Source organism: Anopheles gambiae, chromosome 2, assembly GCF_943734735.2.
Source record: "Anopheles gambiae chromosome 2, idAnoGambNW_F1_1, whole genome shotgun sequence".
In the NCBI taxonomy this organism is placed as follows: Eukaryota; Metazoa; Arthropoda; class Insecta; order Diptera; family Culicidae; genus Anopheles; species Anopheles gambiae.
This window is the reverse complement of record NC_064601.1, coordinates 1,664,723-1,683,373: the sequence shown is the minus strand read 5'-3', so window position 1 is coordinate 1,683,373 and position 18,651 is coordinate 1,664,723. Positions and strand designations below refer to the sequence as shown.

Sequence of the window (18,651 nt, the reverse complement as noted above, 5' to 3'; positions counted from 1 at the left end):
CGTTGCACCTGTAGAAAAACAAGAGGGTGCGCAGGGAATGGAAAGTGCATTCTGCTTTCTTCACGGCTAGACTTGGTCGTTATTTGTAAGACTTTCTGCAACTACCTTGCTGACGTGCGCGAAAGAACTTCTTACAATGCTACCGGTACGGATTATACGGTTTTAGTTGGGGCCGTTATGGCTTTGCTCTACATTGTGTTTACAACAAACCCTATTTGTCGATCGATACAAGGAAGCATTTCCTCTAACAGAACAACGGATAAACGCGCTTCATTTATTACTCTTCTAATAAACAACGATCATTATCTTCCCTAAAATACTTCCCTGTTGAATGTGTTATTAAATTTCTACCTCGATTGCTATTTTTAGAGAAAAAAGCACAACTTTCGCAATTTTTCGACACCCTCTCACTAATGTATGCTAAATTGGGTAAAAGTGTTCCAACGACCAACTCACGCTGTCACCATTGATCAACATTTTTGTTCACCATCACTTTAGCAGGAACCTTTGCCCAAAAAAACAAAGCTCTACTTCGATCCTGAAATCCTGAAAGCATCAAAAATATAACTTCCACTACCTTTCCTCCTTACTCCTTCCACTACCTTTCGTGTTTTGGCGCCATACCACGCCATAACAAGACTACAATGCCCGGCCACCGCCGAGGTGGTTTTTGGCAATTTTTTACACCAATCCTTGCGTACGTACCCCTGAATCTAATTCAATAAAACGTTTTGCCCGTGCGCTGGGAAAACAAAAGGGGTGATAAATTGGAAAGATTAAAAAAAGGGTTTCCCCCGGTAATATTCCCGGGCCCAAATCCAGCCGGGCGCCGCCCACCGACACTTTGGGACACCGACTTGCCAACGTTTCGTCCGGACAGGTATATTAATGCCACAGTAATGGATTCCGAGCGGAAAGAAGCCTCGGTAAAGTCGCTTCCCCCGCCTGCCCTTGTGAGCCCTTTATGCCCTCTCCTCGGATTCAACAGCAAAACAGAGTTCCGTTTTGACAGGGATCAGCTGAAAATATGATAGGATTAAGGCCGAGCGATGCCTTGGGACGGTGGATGTATCCGAATATTCCGTGTACAAAAAATCGAGCCGTTGCCTTACCAGCAGAAAAAACGACCGTCTGGTAAAGTGAAATGTAACAGTAAATACTTTGCTGCAAGTTTGTTTATTTACCTTCCATATTGAACTAGACTCAGATAGACGCAACGGTACGTAAAAATCAACATTACTTTGATACCGGCAGGCTCATTTGAACGGATAGTTCCAGGGCCAAAAACTCCTTTACTAGTCACTCATACATTTTCAATCACGAAAGGAGAGTTTATTTTAATGATTTACTACAATATCCGAATATTCATCCAACTAAACCCAAAGCGATATCTACACCAGAGTAGATGGGGCAATAGCGATTTACAAGTTAACGGTTGATTGAACCGATGGCACCTTTCGTTTAAACGATTTCACAACTTCCATAACGCATCATTTGTTTACAAAAACAGTAGAGACCGAAATCGCTGTAATGGCTAATTGATTTCAAGCAGATGTAAAACATTACAAGTTATCAAGATTTCACGGTTTCTTGCCAACCGCAGGTGTCCCGGTGTGGTGACGCATTACATCACAACCGATGGTCGTTCGCTTTGGTTGGACAGCAGTTGAAGATTGAAAGCTACGATAAAGCGAATCGAAGATGAGATCTCATTAAACAAATGCCCTTACGGGAATAGAGTCGCACCGAACGTGTTACCAAACTGGTTTGACGATCATGCACGATCAATATTTACATAATATTAATTTCTCGTTTCTTAGCTGCTTTTATGGTGTTTAGTTTCCGTTGTTTCAAGATAAGAAACAAACCGTTGGTCTCAAAATAGATCAGTTTTTATTGAAAGTTTAAAAGATAGAAAAAGAAAACAGCTCAGTCAGAAAACACGGGTTTGATTTTGGTCCGATTTCCGCTTTTTATCCAGCGAATCCAAAACCGGCGCCTGCAGTCAGTCTGCTTCCAAAGAGTCCGCCGCTACCGGCTAGACTTCCTCCGGCGCTCAACTGAGAGCCAACATTGGATGCAGCCTGAATGCCGCTGGCCAATCCACCAAAGAGTCCCCCGGCAACATTGCCAATCACGTTTGAGGCAGCACCGAGCACATTGGTAGCAGTTCCAACGACTCCCCGCACTGCACCACCGGCCGTATTGATCGCAGTTCCGGCCAGGTTTCCAGCCGTATTGACAGCAGTGCCAGCCAAATTGCCAGCCGTATTGATCACACCGCCAGCCGTGTTAATTGCAGTTCCGGCCACATTTCCAGCCGTATTGATCGCCGTTCCGAGCAGCGATCCAATCGGACGAATGCCAGTGCCAGCCGTGTTAATTGCAGTGCCGGCCACATTTCCAGCCGTATTGACCGCCGTTCCGAGCAGCGATCCGATCGGACGAATGCCAGTTGCAGCCGTGTTAATTGCAGTGCCGGCCACGTTGCCAGCAGTATTGATCACCGTTCCGAGCAGCGATCCGATCGGACGAATTCCAGTACCTACATTGAGTCCGGTTCCTGCTCCGCCAAGATTGATTCCAGCACCAAATCCGGCACCGAGTCCTCCCAAACCTCCACCCACATTTATTCCAGCACCGATACCTCCTAGACCGGCACCAATACCAATGCTTCCTCCGATTCCTCCCAGTCCTCCAATGTTAATTCCACCTCCGATTCCAATGCCAACTCCACATTTACGTGTTGTCGTGAAGGTAGCAATCGTGGTAGTGGTAGGTGCAACAGTAGTGGTCGTGGTAGTTGGGGCAGCAGTAGTGGTCGTAGTTGTCGGGGCAACTGTGGTGGTCGTGGTAGTAGTAGGTGCCGCAGTAGTGGTCGTAGTAGTCGGGGCAACTGTGGTGGTCGTGGTAGTAGTAGGTGCAGCAGTAGTGGTCGTAGTAGTCGGGACAGCAGTAGTCGTTGTGGTAGTCGGGGCAACAGTAGTAGTCGTTGCTGTCAAACTTGTCAAAATTTGTGTCAACAAATTCACCAAGCTCGAATCGGAAGCCACAATGGTGATAGTATTTCCGTTGAGAGTAAGAGTTACAGTCACACTAGGAGCCGCTGTCGTGGTCGTAGCTGCAGTAGTGGTTGTGGTAGTCGGTGCAGCAGTAGTGGTTGTGGTAGTCGGTGCAACTGTAGTAGTCGTAGTTGTCGGGGCTACTGTAGTTGTAGTTGTGGTTGCAGCGGTTGTGGCAGCAGTGGTAGTAGTCGTAGTTGCAGCGGTTGTGGCAGCAGTAGTGGTCGTCGTAGCAGCAGTTGTTGCAGCCGTCGTAGTGGTGGTAGCAGCAGTGGTGGCTGCAGTAGTCGCAGCTGTCGTAGTGGTAGTAGCTGCTGTAGTAGCGGCAGTAGTGGCAGCAGTGGTGGCAGCTGTCGTAGTGGTAGTAGCTGCTGTAGTAGCGGCAGTGGTGGCAGCCGTCGTAGTGGTGGTAGCTGCTGTAGTAGCAGCGGTAGTTGCAGCAGTAGTTGCAGCTGTCGTTGTTGTCGTAGCAGCAGTAGTAGCGGCAGTGGTGGCTGCAGTAGTGGCAGCCGTCGTAGTGGTGGTAGCTGCTGTAGTAGCCGCAGTGGTGGCAGCGGTAGTGGCAGCTGTCGTAGTGGTCGTAGCTGCTGTAGTAGCAGCAGTGGTGGCAGCGGTAGTGGCAGCTGTCGTAGTGGTAGTAGCTGCTGTAGTAGCAGCAGTGGTGGCAGCGGTAGTGGCAGCTGTCGTAGTGGTCGTGGCAGCGGTAGTGGCTGCCGTCGTAGTGGTCGTGGCTGCTGTAGTAGCAGCAGTGGTGGCAACGGTTGTAGTAGCGGCAGCAGTTGTCGTTGCTGCAGTTGTTGTGGTTGATGTTTGCAACGCTGCTACAATAGCCAATATCGTCGACAAGTCCGACGACGCTAAAGTGATAACACCTGCGATGGGATTAATTCAAAGTTAAATTATTAATTTCCGATAGTTTAACCACATTTTGCACGCTTCCTTATTGCACTCACTTCCTCCAATATTGATCGATACCGTTGCCGACTGACTAGCAACTGGGCCGGTGAGTAAACACACGGCGAGTACCAGAGAAGCCAAATAGTTCTTCATTTTGATCACTACACGGCAGCTATCGAAGGATAGGTTCTGAAGATTGAAGGACGTGCACATGCTTTATATACATCTAGTTCAGACCACATGTGCGGGTGCGCGTATCACCTATACCTCACGTGTTAAGGCCACTGTCTGCAGACGTATCCCAATATAACAGTTTGCATTGTCTCGCTGTTTCGCACGAGCCAATATATGGTACACCGCATAAATGAATGAAAAGTTATTATAGTCTAATGAACCACAAGTATAGTTCTACAATCCGATCACGTCAATAGCTCTGGTGGTAAATAGGTTGTTCTTTCTGTCGTGCAAAGATCTTTTTTGGCTTCAAAAGACTCTTTCTTTGTTTCATCGTCGACGATCTGGCCAGCAAAACAAGTTAAATGTTTGCAAAGATTTTTCTAGAACTGAAGCACTTTTATTTTTTGTAAATAATCATATTCACATACATTCACAGAGCTATAAACCGTATTACATACAAGGGAAATTTATCGAACTCAATAAAGAAGTATTGTACTACTCAATGAGCTTATGCTCCACCCATGCTTTTGCTATGCTGTAACAGACCACATTTAAAATATATGTTGCAATATATCCACAAATCTGTTTAAAACGTTATATGTGATGCTATTTCTGACAAAACAGAAGATATTAAATGAGTTGAAAATACAATACATGTTTGTTGCATGGATTCTTTATTTTGAACTAAACATATTAGCTAATCGTAACAGTACACATTCTATCAGCACCGTCTATCAGCCCATTAGACCGGCGCGGAATCCAGTACGGAAACTTCCTCCAAAACCGCTGCCAGCCTGCAGATTACCTCCAAAGCCACCGCCAGCCTGCAGACTTCCACCAAATCCACTTCCCACTCTTGCTCCAATACCTCCGCTGAGGCCTGCATTCAGACCAGATCCAATTCCAGCGGCAGCATTGCTTAAACCTCCAAGCAATCCACCTGCTGCATTACCGACGGCTCCAACTACATTCCCAGCCAAATTAGCGGCCGAGCCAACCACGCCAAGTCCGGTGCGCACAACTTGGCCTACGGCTGGCAGAATTCCGAATCCTCCTACTTGTGGAGCTCCCAAGCTACCTCCAATTCCTCCTCGGAGACCCACACCAAAGCCGAGCGGACCCAGGCCTCCTATGATACCAAAACCACCTCCCAAACCGATTGGGAAACGTGTACCGCACGGTCTTCTAGTTGTGGTAGTAGTGCTAGCTAGAGTTGTGGTGGTAGTGGTTGGAGCAACTGTGGTAGTCGTCGTAGTCGTTGGTGCAACTGTAGTAGTCGTTGTCGTCGTGGGGGCAGCGGTGGTAGTTGTAGTGGTTGTTGGAGCAACAGTAGTAGTTGTAGTGGTGGTTGGAGCTGCAGTGGTAGTGGTCGTCGTGGCCGCAGCTGTCGTGGTAGTTGTTGTGGCCGCTGCTGTTGTAGTTGTAGTACTCGTAGTCGTTGTGGTCGCCGCCGTTGTAGTAGTGGTTGTAGCCGCTGCCGTAGTGGTTGTTGCCGTAAGGCTAGCAATAATTTGAAGAACAGTATTCACCAAAGAATTGTTGGAGGACGACACAGTAACGCTGGATCCGTTGACAGTAACAACTACACTAATAGTAGCAGCTGTTGTAGTTGTTGTGGCAGCCGTTGTTGTCGTCGCAGCCGCAGTGGTAGTAGTCGTCGTCGGAGCCGCAGTGGTAGTAGTCGTCGTCGGAGCCGCAGTGGTAGTAGTCGTCGTCGGAGCCGCAGTGGTAGTAGTTGTGGTCGGAGCCGCAGTTGTAGTAGTCGTTGTTGGTGCGGCAGTAGTAGTTGTAGTTGTTGGGGCGGCAGTAGTAGTTGTAGTTGTTGGGGCGGCAGTAGTAGTTGTTGTTGTCGGTGCGGCAGTAGTAGTTGTAGTTGTCGGTGCGGCCGTTGTAGTAGTAGTCGTTGGGGCGGCCGTAGTTGTAGTAGTAGTCGGAGCAGCTGTAGTTGTAGTAGTAGTCGGAGCAGCTGTAGTTGTAGTAGTAGTCGGAGCAGCTGTAGTTGTTGTAGTTGTCGGAGCAGCCGTAGTTGTTGTAGTTGTCGGAGCGGCCGTAGTCGTTGTAGTTGTTGGAGCGGCCGTAGTCGTTGTAGTCACCGCCCCTGCTGTAGTCGTTGTCGCAGCTGCAGTGGTAGTTGTAGACTGCAAAGCTGCTACTATTGCCAAAATGGTGTTAATATCGCTCGAAGCGACTGTGATAGTACCTACAGCAAAGAATCACAAATATCGTATGCAGTAAACGATTCATCATGTCTAGAAATTCGACCAATGCTTACCTCCACCAACATTTATAGCTACAGTAGCTTGGGCCTGCACTTGACTGATAAGCAGACATGCTGCCACAGTTAAAGTTAATAAAATATTTGTCTTCATTCTCTCTTCAAGTGTGGCAGAAGATATTGAATGCTACAACCGAATTATAGCCCGCACGCTTTATATAGGAAATTTGCGCAAAATAACCACCAGGCGTTTATTTTTTTGCAAACAATTTACAAAACAAACAACATTTTCACACATCGCTAATGAGCCAAAGTCTATGGTAGAAAATTCTGAAAAGAACTGATTCTTTATCGTTCCTAGTAGATTGAACAGTACAAAATTGATCTTCAGTTCTAAGCCACTTGTTGCAAGTCTTTTTTGCAAATACGCAATTTCTGTAAGGCAAATAAAGTACAGACGGACTATAAACCATTTAATTGTTTACTTTCAAGACCACTTTCACCAAAATATTTGAATACCGCTGTACAAGTCAACCGCTGGCGTATAATTGCTTTCTTTGATGCTCAAACAGCTTGGCTCCGACGCTCTTTTAGACTTGTACATAATAAAAAACTGCATTATACTGAGCTGGTGAACAGCTTTTGCTTCATGTTGTGGCTGTTTTAGCAACATACAAACAAATTTTATTGTGAAGCTTTGATAGTGGAAATTGTGTGGACGACGCCTAACGACGACTAATAGACAATTCTTTCCACTTGAAGTCAATTTTCCGATTCCAGTAGTACAACTCAAATCGATGCTTTTATTGGTGTAAATTTATAAGTCTCACCGATGAAATAATTTTTAAATGCTAAAAAAATTTTTAAATTTTAAATTTTTAATTTTTAAATGCTAAAATTTTTAATTTAAGTTCGCTATCAACGCAAGTGACTTTGGCATGCACTAACTACTAACTAAAATATTTGGCAATATTCAAAAATAAACTAGCACAGGAAGTTGGATTTTATTATTTAAAACGCTCAATTTGAGAGAGATTCCATGCATCGAATCTTTTCACAAATTTTACTTTTTATTCGTTGAAGCCAATGGAACATCAGGCAAACAAAAAAAATGGCAAATTAAGTCTACACACGTGTGTGAAAACTACGACAATCTATGGTTCGAAAATACAAATCAATCTATCAATCAGCACCTTGTTCATGTGACCCTTGCCTATGAATGTTAACTATTCATAAAACCCACGTTGACACTGACAAGCCCTGAAGGTCGGAAGAACATTTTTTTCTCACAGTATAGAGAAAGTGATTCTTCTTTTATCTGTGAAACACTAAACGCACAACAGTTACCATTCAAGTGTACATCTTTATTTTAGTTTATACCTCAGTGCCTTAACCCATCAATGCTACACCACCTCTGCCGCCCACACCAATGCCAAAACCACCGCCCACACCTACCCCCGCAGAAAGTCCTGCACCAGCGCCAACCACAGCACCAGCCGCATTTGCAATTCCACCTGCTATATTGCTAATGCCCTGCCCTATTCCATTCACAATGCGCCCGGCAGCAGTCAGCACGGGTCGGGCAACGAGACCAATAGGATTAACAACCGGAGCGAACGGTACTATTGGACCGGATGTGATGAGCGGAGCAGGAGGAGCGACCGGTGGCCTTCCAATGCGTATTCCTCCGCCAATGCTCAGGACACCGCCAGGACCACCGATACCGATTCTTCCACCAAATCCGAAGCCGAAATGCTCGTGGCTGTGATCGTGTCTATGGCAACCACCTCCGCGACGAGTTGTCGTCGGTGCAGCTGCCGTCGTTGTGGTGGTCGTTGTCGTGGTGGAAGATGTTGAACTACTCGCTGCTGCGACAGTGGTTGTGGTAGAGGACAGTTGATTAAGCAGCTGTGTCAGCAGTGTGAGCAGTGAAGCATTGTTAGCTACCACAATAACGTTAGACCCATTGTAATTGATCGTGATAGAGATCGAAATAGATCCTGACGCCTGAGTTGTAGGAGCTACGGTAGTGGTCGTGGTCGTTGTTGTGGTTGCTGCAGCAGTTGTGGTAGTTGCTGCAGCAGTGGTGGTTGTTGTTGTGGCTGCTGCCGTTGTGGTTGTGGCCGCAGTCGTGGTCGTCGTTACCGCTGCTGTAGTCGTTGTTGTAGTTGGACTAGCTGTGGTTGTTGTTGTTGTGGATGCAACTGTAGTAGTTACGGCAGCCGCTTGTAAGGCAGCAATTACAGCCTGAATTGTTGCTACGTCAGATGCAACAACAGTGAGGATGCCTGAAACACAAATGCGCACCAAGGTAAACGAAAATGAACCTCCCTAAGGGACAGTCGCTGCTCCTTTGGAGCCATACTCACTGCCACCGATGTTGAAACTGACGGTACTGTCAGGTGCTTTTGTCGTGGTCGTGGTTGGTGCAGCAGTCGTTGTAGTGGTCAGTAGACCTGCCACCGAGCCAAGTATGGGGATGGCAGATGGTACTGTGACGCCGAGCGTGGGCACTGTTACTCCCAACGTGGGAACTGTCACGCCCAGCGTTGGAACTGTGACTCCCAAGGTTGGTACGGTAACGGCGAGTGATGGCACTGTTACCGGGAGCGTTACAGGAGGTACTGTCACTGCCGGTATCGAGACAGTTACGGGTGGAACCGTAATAGGTGCGACGGACACGGAAATAGGTCCAACAGTTACCGACGGAACGGTGACAGGCGCCACTGATACCGTCACCGGTCCAACAGTGACCGGACCGACCGAGACTTTACCAATCGCGAGTCCAGCCCCGCTACACAGGTGCCCGGTAAGGGCTAAAAGTGTCACGACTGTGGCGAATGTTTCTTTCATTGCGATACCTCCACCTACTGCTTCCGAAATAGCAAATTCGCGAAACATCTCTCTATTTATATGTCAAGCAACATCTTTCATGTTAACACCTTCTAAGCACAATAGCTCATATTGTGCAAGCTTGCAAAACCAAACCAATTGTATAGCGCTGCCATTTTTGCAAACAACTCTGCCGGATATTTGTCCATCCTCATGACTTCGGCAAGTCATTTTGCCAAATTAAGGCATTTGCTGTGTAGCATGGAACATTTGGTACGGCAAAGGATTGAACAAACACCACACTTCTAATACAAAGGAGAAAAGAGAATGAAGCATACTATACTACTTCTTATTACGAAAACAAATGATCCAGTGGTATATACAACATTTTATATATTCATCTACATAGGTTTAGTAGGAATTTTATCTTTTTGTAACATTCATATTTTGAACAATGCCATTGATTGGTATGTGACTGTGAATGTTTGTGTTGATCTTGACAGTATTTACTTTTGTAGCGTACTTTTTGACAATGACAGCGACACAGCAGAACGTGGGCTTCTTGGATCAATTTTTCCAATTCAACAAACACACGATTTGCAGCCTAAAAGTATGCTATCCAACACCTTCGAACGATCAATGGTTTGATCGATTTTTCAAGAGCCTTATCACCGGAGAACACACACGTTAAACACCTGCTCATATAAATGTACTTGAAGTGCAGGGTTGTTTAGTGCTTGGCAGTGTTACCACCACTGGCAATATCATGAGACCGAAAAGAAATCGAGTAAAACGCATTCGATAATTAACTAATGACAATGATTCATTCCATGATGGCGTTAACATGGAAGCATGCTGTACATGCTTCCAATCCTGCAAAGGGGTAGATTTTGATAATTCTCCTTTTCTCTGATTGCGTTTCATGATTACTACCCATTTTGGTACTTCTTTGCACGCAATGGCTCCGAAACTGCACGATCCTTTCTCATGCGACAACCACATCGGTGCACCATTCGCCCTCCTGGGGGAGCCAATGGAGAATAATGGACTCAACAAATCCTGGATTTTTTATTACTGCTTCTTCCAATCCCAAGCGCACGGTACCCTGTAGCTTTAATTGAATTAATCAATCTGACGAATCATACAGCTGCCTTTCGTCATGGAAATTTTCAGCAAAAAGAGGAGAAGAGTTGTGACCTCGTCTGGCTGGCAGCATTGCGAGCCATTGGCGAATAATTGCATCTGCATTTAATTTTCCAGAAACACTTCCGTGCACTGGGGAACCCGGCAATCAAAAGCCTGTATCGCATACGACCCCCAATAGTGGTTTCTTTCGACATTCGCACAGGTACAGAGGGGACACTCCAGGCAATTCCGATCTGCTCATTCATTCTCGGAAATCCTTGCCTATCACACAAGATGATGCCTGGAGCATCATGCCAAAGTCCGCTTTCCGTATTGAACCACCTTCAAACCATCCCCAAAACCCTCCGTTCCCCATTCTTCGGTGATCCGGCAACTAGCATAACGGCTTGCTACAAACGTTGACTGAGCGCGGCTTGAGTACGATACTACACCACTCTGTGCTTCATTAAACTTTGAAAGTGTACCACATTTTAATGGATATACACATATAAGACTACCTCATCAGAAAGATGTGTCGCTGCTATCGGTGGTGTGCTTGTGGGAAGGCTGGCTGGCCATGTTGGCGAGTGCACATGCCGGATGTGGAGCACAGGTGCCCAAAGCCGACCGAAAATTTCCGGCACCACACCTCATCCAATGCAAGAACGCAGGACATTATGAAATCGCCCCTGGGACTGCTGCTTCGTTGAATTTACTCAAAAATCACACATAAATACGTAAAACGAATACGAATACCTCATGTGACAGGAAACGTGAACGATTGCGCTGGGAAGTATTGAGCGAAGGGCTGTTCTTCCTAATTCGTTATGCGTTTGCTCCAATCGCACGGGTACAGGTATCTTAAAATTTTAGTCATTTTGCCTCGTTATATATTCATGATGATTTCCATTAGATTTTCCGTTTCGCTTGCTTGCCTACGGAACGGGTTTGCCTTTCTCCGGTCCGGCAACATTCGGCAAAAAGCAAACGCTGCACAACCTAGATCGAGGTTCGGTTTTTTTGGGTCATTTTCTGAAGGAGCTGCTGCTACAGTATGCGCAATATGCTTAAATAATGCAAATTATTATTATTCTACAGGTCGATTAAAACCGAAACCATTAAGCGACGGCGAACACTGCTGCTTCGCACTGCCACACGGCAACGGATTTTTCATCATCTTGTCAATTGGGAATTAAAAATTCATCACTCAAAGAACGCAACACCCTTCTTTGCTCTTTCCCTCCCTCTGCGTTGGAAGCGTCCGGATACAAGCAATCAGCTCTGGTCGTGCTCTGATCTAATGTTGTCTAGCCCGAACCCTGTGAATGGCGCTTCGTCGTACACAGCTTAATCGAATCACACTCTGATTAGCATGCCAACGGAAATAGAAATCCTGTTGAAGGCGTGTTAATCCCTCCCCTACTTTTCATTATTCGGGAGAGACAAAAATTGGCCAGATAATAACAGCTACAGAGAGAGAGAGAGAGGGGGGGGGGGGGTTGTCTCACTCTTCTTCCCGCTCGGAGAAAACCAACATTCCGTGACGGAACGTTATCGATAACGACATTACCGCCGTGGCTAATGCTTCCGATGCCGACTCTGTTGCTGATGGGGTGATTTATTCACACGGGAGCTAGCCGTAGGAGCGGACAATCTTTTCTCGAAGCCCCTTCCTAAACCTTATTCCCTTGAGAGGGAGAGGGAGAGAGAGCAACTTCTTCGGTTTAGATCCGCGCGTTCGGTAGTCTACGCCACTATCAATCCTCATAAAAGCGTAATTTCCTGCGTTCGCGAAAGATGAATCGCCAGCACATTCAACTGGTGGTCGATGGCCGTGCTCGTGAAAGTACACCGTGTCTCAGGGCGGAAGTGCCGAGTCCACTTCCTATACCCTCTGTTCCACGTCCAGGCCCAAAATGTACCGAGCGTGACTTTCTTGGTCCGATGCAAAGCACACGATCACGCGCGCCCTCCTGGCCACGGGGGTTGAGAGGATTAAGAGTAGCCCAGCATGCTCCCGTCCCCGCAGTGCTGCTAAACCATCACGATATAATGCATTTCAAATTGCATTTTTCCCGTCCGAGCATGCGTCCCGTGCATAGAAAATACATAAATAGTGGGATAAAATATGTGCTTCAGCACGCGCACCGCTTTGCAGCACGTCAGCAGAATGTGCAACACATTTTCCTTCAATTTGTGTCAGTATCATGCCTGAGCGCGCTTTCCGACCTTCTACAGCAAACGGGAGCATAGTACCAGGGCTGCATCCCTGTTTTTAATGCCATTTTCTGGCGACCGATAAGGTTTGAACGGTTTCTAACTTATCCTTTCTTACGTTGATTTATCTGCCACTTCTTCCACGATAAGCAACACTAGCGAAGTGATACTGCTAGTTCAGAGGTTCATTAAATGCTTTGGGTTGGGTTGATTTTCCAAACGATTATTTGCTTTTCTTTCGTGTTTTCTTTCGTGCCATGTCTAAAGGACTAGAACGTTATCTGAAAAAGTGATTATGTTTGTGATAAACGGTATGCCAGAAAGGTTTTCAAACATTTCCTCAGTCCTTCAGCAAATACTTACTATCTACGATGCATTCATGACACACAGCATAGTACATTTCACTTACCTGTGAAGTAGAAACAAAAGAAAAACTGTTTTAAAACGCTTGTTATGTGCATAAATCAAAACTATATCAAACTGGCGATCAACACAGGAAAAAGCTACCAAAACAAACCCAATACAATACACATTCCCTACCATCAACTCAACCGGACCTGCTGGGAGTGGTTCGATCCCCCAACAGGTGTCATAAAATTTCTAAATGGAATTTTAAAATTTCACTAACTGCATGAATTATGCAGCAGAAAACTTCCTTCCAATGGTTTTCGCTTACAACAAAGCATACTCCTCTGTCTCTCTCTCACTCTCTGTCCCTCTGTTTGTCACTATCTTTTTCTCCACAGCTCTAACGCAAGGAGGGATAACCATACTATCCCATCACACCGGCAAGCAACGGTGGGAGACGATTTAAATATTCAAACCCAAAGTCGGTCAACCGTCCGGGTGGTCGCTCGTCAAAATTGCATCACCAATTTCGATGCCGTTTTACAAAAACAAAAAAACCCCAACGACCACATCCTCACACACACATTAGCACGGTCGATAAACAAACATTCGTGGCAAAAAAAAACAACATTCCACTATCACCGCCTACTGTTGCCGGTAGCTATGCTGCTGGGGTATCTTGCTGGCCGTTTCGGGCAGGTTAAGGTTTGCGTTGCTCTCGCACACCAAACTCCAAACGATGCCGAATTAAGGAACGATTGGAAAAGAAAAACGTTTTGCACACAGACCAAAAAAAAACTGCTACCACCATTGCCAGAGAGCAGGCTACACACAAAGCGAAAAAAAAGGATAACTTCCTCGGAAGCAGGGCCAAATATTGAGCTCTTCAAAGTGCGACCAACAACCTCCAGCAGCTAGACGGCTGCCAGACGGGAACGAAGATGTGCCCGAAAAAGTGCTTTCGCTTCCAAAAACGATCATACCGGAGACGGCACTTCCCCTTTTCCCTGTCTTCCCTGTCGCATGAAAAATTCGGTCGCTGTTATGCTTTGCCCCAAACGTTCGGAAGGATCACTTTAAACCTTCGAAACTTTGCACTAACCCTCCACACGCACACACACACAACACACCGAAGTACCCTTTGCCCGTGGCTGACATTTGGGCCACTTCAAAACATGCTTGCATCCTGAAAGGGATGCTGCTACTGTGTTGTTTGTGCTAAATTCCTTCCGCGCTTCCTTTCCACCTCCCCTCCAATTGGCAATGCATTTTCTTCTTCCTCTCATTCCGCTCACTGCTCAACTTTCTGGAGGCGGTGGGCGCGCAATATTTTTGGCATCCGATCAGAAGGCTCCACAGAAGGCTCCAAACCACCCAAGCCCCACACGTGTGTGTCACACGAACCAGCGGCAGTATATATGTGGGCGAAAAATGCATGCTGCAAGTGCAGAATGAGGGAGAGGAGAATACCATCTTCAGCACGTTGCAGATTCCACGCGAAATGCCACCCCAATCCCCTCTCCCCCCACACACGCTCTTCTTGCTCAGATGTCAGATTAACCTGCCCGCCATTTGCCAAAACGAAGCTACCCACACCACACATACGGTCGCGGTCGCTTTTATAAGCGAATTCCGGGAACCAAGCCCTTCCAACCACACTCGCAACCACTTTTCCTCGTTTTTCCTGTGCAGATGGTTAGGAAATATTCCCCCCTCCCCCCTTCGTTGCTTGACCTACCCCCAATCACGTTGAATGGTGCAATGTGAATGGGGTAACATTTAGCCACATAGCCCGAATACGACTCAGTACAGTGAGCGAGCGCGCGTCGCTTGTTTCGGTTTCGGTAGCTCTAGCTGTCCGGTACAAAATCAGCATTCGAAATGTGGCCAATGGTCATACAGACACACACACACATACACGTAGAACGGCCACTCACCTAGATCGCAAAAGTGGATTTGAAAACGGAGAGAGCTGGTGGGAGTAAAGGAAAAAAAACCCTTTCCCGAAACTTCTGCTGCCAAATTCGATTCCATTCGATCCCGATGTGAATTGTTTTAATGCTGAATTCATTGAATGCTGCCAGCTCGCGGCCAAGTCCTTGCCAGAGCTTCCGGCTCGCCACATTCCCGGTGCTTCCAATGCAGAGGTAGAGTGGTGAAGCTACTCGAAACCGCCTCCCCCGCTAAGCCGGAAGGACGTATGAAATCGGTCGGAAAATGGATAAAACTGTACCACAGACGTCCGCGGGGCTAAACTTGCTCCAGCTTCCCTATTTCGTCGAACGAACGAACCGGCAATGAAACCGCAGGAACGACAGGGACAGGGACGAAAGCACTGCTGCTACTGCTACTGCTACTGCTACTGCTACGAGTGGCGCTGCTTAATTTTCATCATACTTTTTCCAAGCTTCCGCTATTGTCTCCTCATTTATCAGTGCCGTGTCGAACCGCTTCCTGCCTTTCCGTGCGATTTCCGCATTTAAAAAATCCCTGCCCCCCCCCCCCCCCCGAACACTCAAACACTGAAGGATCACGAAACTCGGCGCAGCACCGTCATCAGAGCCTTCGGCACGTTACTCGGAAACGAGTAGCTCGATTTCCGGCACACACATACAATCAACACCGGAACCACGTCGCGAGCACCGCGCCCTCGGCCAATCATCTCTGCCGCCTCCATCGCCAGCATCGCCATGCATATCAAGCATGGCTGTACCCCGACCGTGACCAACTGGACCGTGGCGGGAGCGTGAGCGAGCGATAGTCCCGTTTTTCTTTTTTTGTTCGCGTTGTTCGCTGCACCCCGAAAAGCTCCACCTCACCTATTTTGCACGTAAAACGGCGTTGTGCCGGCCAGTGCAAAGTGCATTGCAATGCATTGCCATTTTTGCACTCTGCCGGCTGGATCGGTCCGTGCCGTCTCGGATGTCTCATGCCTGACCGCACACCGCACCGGATCTGGAGCAGAACGATACACACCCCGATACCGCACCAATCAGAAGGGGCTTTGGATGGGAAAACATGTGTATGTTCTTGACGTACATCTCTCCCCCTCCCTTCACCTATCGCACACGTTTCCCGTGGGACATCCTGGACACCGGACCAAATGCCGCTGTCAGTGCCGTGGATATACATGACCGACCATAACCATCGGGATGATGATGAGGATCTCGCCCATTCCATTGCCAGCTCCCTGTACCGAGGTTCGGGGTTCGAGGAAAAACAAAACAAAAAACAAAACCTTCACAGATCGGTACTATCCGGGGAAACCACGACGAATGATAATTGCTTAGCCGAAATTCGATGGACGAGGAAAGCTCTTTCTGTCGCTTCAGCCGGATGCAATCCTTACCGTCCTTGCGGTTAAAGCATTCAAAACAGCAAACACACACACATACACAGAATATTCGGTAAAATCGCTGCACTCGGTGGTGGGATTGCATTTCCGATCCGATCAACATGCCAATCCGCCGGAGCTAGTGGCAAATAATAACCACAACACACTCACAGAAGAGAAGGTCGTACGGCGAAAATTCGTCTCAATTATACTGCCCCGAAAGCTGATGCTACCGGGGCATGAGCAGGCCGGTTGGTTGGTCGGTTCCAATAAATATTATGTTTTATTCATTTTAATTGATCCATCTCTGCCCACGTAAAGCGCACGCAGCAGAATGTACAGGGCAGAGGGCTGGCAAAACTGAATACGACTTCTGTACTTTGCAATAAACTCATGCCGTAATGATGAAGAAACGGATCTCTCTGTCTCACACACACATGTACAGACCATACACGATGGAGACAGTACTTCCACTGCACTGCTGGAAAACTAATGAGGCGCATGCATTCGATAGCTTTCGTTATCATCGATGAATTTTGATCCACTTGCCGATACGATACATGCGCTCTCGGGGGAGGCTCCGGGGAGTTGTATGTGTATGTTTTCGTGTTTCACCATCCACCTTCTTAGAGCAGCTTTCATTTTTCACTCTTATCACGGATGAAATATTTGCATAACGAGATTCCGCATTCGTTTCTGTCTATGGTGCTCCTACCTACTCCACGCTACTGCATGCGCGCCATTTGAAAGAGCTTTACCGCACATTGCTGGTGGATTCTGCATCGATGGTTTTAAAATTGCTTCCCAGCCACGCGCAATGAACAATTTTCCCCAAGCATAGATAATGTGTAACATATTTGGATGGTTGGCGAAACGATGCATGCAAAGGTATACGATCCAACCTAGCTCAATATTTCCACCAGTATTCTCGCTCTCCAGTATGCATCCAGCTCACGTAGCGAAGCATATAATTGTCACACATCAACAGACTTTGGGGAGTTGGTGTGCAGGGCTCGATGTATTGATTTAAAACGGTTTCATCCATCATTTTGTGCTCGTTTGTTCATTTCTACCCTTCCAGACGATGACAACCGAATGTCGCAGAATCGAGACACATACCTAGCACAAACTAAGATTGACAAAGCGGCCGTCTGTCAATGTGCAGGCGGCATTTGTCAGCCAGTTTATCTTACTATCCATCGGGGTGGTACCCACCAGCTCTTTCTTCCTTTCCAAACTCGCCGTGTCTAGCGCGAACGAGATTCGATTGGGAAACGCTATCTCACTGCTAATCGCAACGTACCGAGCCGTACTGGAAGTAAAAGTATTCTAGCGACAGGGGAAAAACATAACATGGCCGAATGGACCTATGGATCACACAAACACACAGACGCAACAACCCCCAGGTCCAGCTAGGGTGTGTGAATACGTACAATTAAGGCTTCAATTCTAGTCCGGTTTAACCCGCGCCACACTGAATAGGGCGTTAAATGAGAGCCAAAATGATGACACTTTACACGCTGGTCATTCGATGAATGGAATGGCCAGTTAAAAATCGTCCAGTCATTCCCCGTATCTCTTGTATCCCGGTATCTACCTCATCCCTAGCCTTTTTTAACTGTAGCGGAACATAGTTGCTATGTTGATTTTACATTGGCTGAGAAACAATCCAGCAATAAACTGGATAGAAACAGTTGGAAGAATAAAAACGACGTCCCAAGAGATCCTATCACATTAGACCTAACAAGTTAACAAACCATTTTTCACTTAACATTGTTCGTGTAGAATCATTTCCGTGATTTTAACTCCATTCCTAAAACATTCGCGCAACACCAATGCACCAGCGCTCGCTGCTGGCAGGTCTCCAAACGGGACACACAAATTCCACCCAATCCGTTCATCGAAAGCTCCAAAAACTGCTGACGCCTGCCATAACGTGCACTCACACTACCTGCTGCTGCGGTGCTAGGGCTAGTACGTCTACGCTCTGACCTGTCATTAGCATTTATTTCCATCATGAAATTCCAGTGGCAGCGATTTCCTTTTTTACACACCTTCCTACAGCAACATCGGTCCTCCCCTCCAGGGTAGACACCGTGCCAAAATGTCCACGATGCACTGTCGTCGCTCAATTAATATTCATAAAAAGCATTTTACGAAAGGCTGCCGAATTGTCGTCCAACGTTTCACACACACTCTCTCTCTCTCCCATCAGTTTCCGAGGTCAATCATGTTGCGACCCGACTTCCTGACACCTGACCATCGTGTGGCAGGTGGAGCAGCGCGTCCCGGAGCACTCGATGTGCGTATTGATTTTCAGCAGGACACATTGCACCGGGGGAGAATGTAATCAATTTACTGACCATCGGAGGCTGAACTGAATGGACGGATGTCCAGGACACTGGTCTGTTGGTGGTGTTGGTGGAACCGGGAGGAAAAACTCA

At 47.0% G+C, this 18,651-nt stretch overlaps 2 protein-coding genes across 6 annotated transcripts in view; both read right to left on the bottom strand.

Moving 5' to 3' along the window:
• LOC11176119 (uncharacterized) overlaps nt 1-18,651 on the bottom strand; it is a 74,226-nt gene that overhangs the window by 42,399 nt on the left and 13,176 nt on the right. The gene's annotated exons all lie outside the window — the stretch shown is intronic.
• On the bottom strand, nt 7,695-9,240 carry LOC133391527 (mucin-5AC-like). Its single transcript, XM_061646375.1, has 2 exons — nt 8,721-9,240; nt 7,695-8,639 (listed from the first exon to the last, which is right to left on the bottom strand). Exons 1-2 carry the CDS (start codon nt 9,202-9,204, stop codon nt 7,741-7,743), a joined length of 1,383 nt encoding a protein of 460 aa, XP_061502359.1. The 5' UTR covers nt 9,205-9,240; the 3' UTR covers nt 7,695-7,740.